Source organism: Nymphaea colorata, chromosome 9 (assembly GCF_008831285.2).
Source record: "Nymphaea colorata isolate Beijing-Zhang1983 chromosome 9, ASM883128v2, whole genome shotgun sequence".
Lineage (NCBI taxonomy): Eukaryota > Viridiplantae > Streptophyta > Magnoliopsida > Nymphaeales > Nymphaeaceae > Nymphaea > Nymphaea colorata.
In genome coordinates this window covers 4,377,067-4,381,040 of record NC_045146.1, presented here as the reverse complement: position 1 = coordinate 4,381,040, position 3,974 = coordinate 4,377,067, and the positions used below count along the sequence as shown (strand labels likewise).

General features: G+C 40.4%; 1 protein-coding gene across 1 annotated transcript; it reads right to left on the bottom strand.

Annotated features, from left to right (window-relative positions):
• Positions 1-206: 206 nt before the first annotated feature.
• On the bottom strand, positions 207-3,703 carry LOC116260126 (uncharacterized). Its single transcript, XM_031638220.2, has 3 exons — positions 3,500-3,703; positions 2,706-2,773; positions 207-947 (listed from the first exon to the last, which is right to left on the bottom strand). Exons 1-3 carry the CDS (start codon positions 3,644-3,646, stop codon positions 323-325), a joined length of 840 nt encoding a protein of 279 aa, XP_031494080.1. The 5' UTR covers positions 3,647-3,703; the 3' UTR covers positions 207-322.
• Positions 3,704-3,974: the final 271 nt, after the last annotated feature.

The following is a 3,974-nucleotide window of genomic DNA, read 5'->3' as shown; positions in this document are numbered from 1 at the left end:
GTATGTTAGTGGTTAGGGATATGAAAATCGGAAAAATCATTTTCAAAAGGCAGAGCTGCTTCCTATCACAATATTCTATTCATATTTAAAAAGTTGATTTGGTTGAAGGAAGTTAACCGTGCGCCCCAATTGGCTGGACTGATATGAGGATAACATAACATTAGTGAGGTTTTTGTCACGGAAGAAACTATTAAAATCCTGCCCAATGGAATCAAAAGCTAAGTAATCTGTTCATTGCCAGCTTCATATGAAATCATGATATATATATATATATATATATAAAAGAAGATTGCCTTCCATCGTATTCAGCTACACATATTCATCAATAGCGACGGTTTATCCAGCTGAAGGCCTCCTCCATGGCCCTTATTAGTGGCAGGATGCTGTCACTGTCTGCGTCGCCCATATGTGCATTTGCGACCGATAGTTCTTCGCTGCGCTCGGAGAATGCCAGACGGCAAACGGGGCATTTTCCGTGGCTTCTCACCCACGGCTGCAAGCAGTCGCCATGAAACATGTGGTTGCAGGGAGTGATGAGCACATCTTCCCCAGGCACAAACTTCTCTAGGCAGATGGTGCACTCTTCATCTTCAATGTTGTCGTCCTTCTTGCGCTTGCTGCTACTCTTAAAGAACATGCCGGTTGACTTGGGCTTGTACACTTTCTTCTTCATCTTCTTCATTACATTGTTGAACTCTCCCTGGGTTAGGGTTGCGACGGGTCTTTCCGTGGGCAAAGTGAGGTGCCAGTGTTCTGCGAGTGCTCTTGGTTGGGACTCCCTTAGGGTTCCGACGGGTCTTTCCGTGGGCAAAGTGAGGTGCCAGTGTTCTGCGAGTGCTCTTGGTTGGGACTCCCTAACAAAGTTTAAGAGCCTCGGGTTCAAATCCTCTGCTGTCGGATCTCCTATGGTGAGGATGTAGACTGGTGAATGAGGATGAGAAGGAAAGCTGCAGCCAATGTGCACAAATTTGTGTCACTAAATGAGGGACGCTTGTATAACCAAAACCCAAAAAATATGGGATCGTTAGTAGTTTTATCTACTAAAGGATCACATGATTGGGGTTTAATATGTGAATCATAAGCAGCTTATTGTACAGGCATGTGTATCTACCTACGTGAATTGTCGTAGGTTTATAAATGGATCTAATTAGCTACCAAATAGGGCATAGTTGTGTAGCTAGAACGAGAATTATGAAAAGCATGTCATAAGGCGTAGTTTTATACTTATGTAACTTCTTTTTGTAGCCATCATGAGAAATTCCTCCTTTCCCTTAAGCTCGATAGTTCTCTCTCTCTCTCTCTCTCTCTTTGCGTATGTGTGCGTGTGCAGTTATGAAGATAACTGATAACTGCACACAGATGCATGTAAGTAACAAATGAAGAACCATAAGTTAAAGCTTAAGCTCAACATCCGTTCAAGCACCTAAGTAGCCTATTACCCTGAGGCGATGAGAGAAAAGGTAGGGGCTTCATCTCTCAATTGTGGTATAGAAAGAAATACTCTTTCTGCTCATCAGAAAAGAAGTATATAAAAAAATACTCTTCCTGCTCATTAGAAAAGAAGAACCTAATTCTGTTAAAGATTTGCAGAATAGATTCCAAATTCCACCACTTGCTCGATTCAAAGCAGCTCCTTAGCGTTCACATTGCATGCGCATGCCAACTTTTGGACCGCACATTACTGATTACGTTATTCTCTCAATTTCACCTCAATAATATCTTTTTCCCTTTCAAATGTACGTGAAAAATTTTGAAAATTTATTTGCCCTTAACAACACAATTCATGGATTGTTTCTCTCGAAATTCGAAAATTTGCATGGCATCTTCTTAATATCTTTTACGATCTTATTTTAGTTTTCGACCAAAACAAAATCAATTAGCACTTAGTCGAGTTTTGAAATATTTTCTCCCTGTATCGGAAGGCATTCTGTAAACACTTTAATCATCTGTCATAAGCCCAACAATTTGGGTCACTCCGGGTGAGCAGAAGAGACCCACTACTCAGTTAAAGACCTAAATTAAAACTCAATTTCTCATCCCTAAGGTATAGTGTCTATTTTCAATGCTTTGAAGTGATGCCTTTGCCCCACTTCAACAACTTGAGTCAATGGCATCTCTTTTGTAGCATAGAAAATAGAGAGTTGATGTTTTAAGGCTTAAAATGCTGCCTACCAAACCCCGCCCCCTTAGTTCCTTCAAACACAGCAATCTGAGTTAGTCATCGTGAGTATATACACTGAAACCTAGACCAGTAGCCCAGATTACCGGTGACTCAATCATGCGGCCGCCAGGCCCATAGATCACTAGCTCTGTCAAATCAAACGGTTAAAATTAATTAGCCACCTAAAATCTTAACCCGCTACTCTTTGAAATCAGGGTGATCAAAAGCACCGATGTCGATGCATCGACAACAGACCTGAATCCTTGTATGAGATACAATGAGTAAACGAACAGGCAGTGTGGATTTGACAGCCTACCTTGTGTGATCAGGAGTGGGTTGCGTGGCACGCGCAACTTATATACGCCGTCAGAGCGGATGGACATTTTAGTGATTTTTTAAAAAAGAATGTCCTTTTTAGACTTTTTACTTTTTTTTAATTTTAATTTTTGTTTTTATAAAAAGTTTTCCTTTTTAATAAACTGGACGTATTTTTGTCAATTATGAAATATATATTCAATGACGTAGAAGGAAATAGAACATATACCCTGTTAAGCCGAACGGGCCGGTTCTCACCCTTTCCTCAAACAGACTCCAAGGATCCATCATTATTTCCTGCCATTATCAACTAATTCAGATAACCTTAACTTGGATTTTCGTACAAAAGAAATGAGGACTCAAAAGAACTAGCTAAGAAACAGTACCAAATACATAATTCAGCATTATACGTTTATGAATTCCACAAGCAAGATATTTTGTTTGATAACGCAATTCTGATTTCATTAAAATGAGAATTTTAATTCTAGAACTCCACAATTCTGGCCTCATCAAACACCCCTTAATATGTTTTCTTGTGTTTTGTCTCCTTAATGTTTGGTGGTTTGAGGGCTGCAAGGTAGCCAGTCAACTTGGCGGGTCAATGAGAGCCTAATCATCACTTTGATTTTTATGGACATTTCTCATTTGGACTGTCAGTGTGGTAGTCCAACAGTAACCCCAAAAATGAGGAAATGGGACGAAAAACCCTAAAATGAGGAAATGGGAAGGGCTTAGATAATTCTTACTGCTAGTTAGTGTATGGGAAAACTCATGAGGAAAAAAGAAATCTAGAGTCTCCGTATACTTTTAATTGGTGGTAAAGGATAACTTTATGAGCATTAATGGTGTGTTGGGTGAGTCCCAACAGACGGCAGGGATGTCAGATCCATTTAAAAATATGGTACACTAGCTAGGCCACCGTCGATCTTGTTGGAAATACTTTTGGAAATACTTTTGTCAATTTGTCACGAAAATCAATACGAAGTGCACCAAATATATAGTAAAGGAATTAGAGCACATTACTTGTTGGTATGGCCAGCTACGAGGGAAAAAGGAGTTCCCTGTCCCGCGGTTATTAGAAGAAAGGGCACGGTTATCGGAAGAAGCTGGCCGTTGCCGGGAAACGGCGATCACGGGGATCTCGACGGACGAGTAATGGTCGTTGCTCATGGTCGACTTCTCAGTTGACGCCAATTAACCGGAAACGATGAAGAACATCTGGTTGTCACTGACAGTGGAACGCAAGTATATATCATGATCGTCATCAGGGCTGGCATTTATGCCCTTTGACATCTTTTGCTACTCCCAGAAGGAAGAATCAATGCTTTGGAATTTCTGTTACCTTTCCTCATTTCTTTATTTGATACCTTATCGCTAAGGCGAGCTGCTTTCGTCCTATCAAAAGATGCTTTTATTTCTGCCGTTCTTTCTACCTTTTGGTGCCATTCTTTCTACTTTTGTCTATATGTATTCTCTCTCTCTCTCTCTCTCTCTCTCT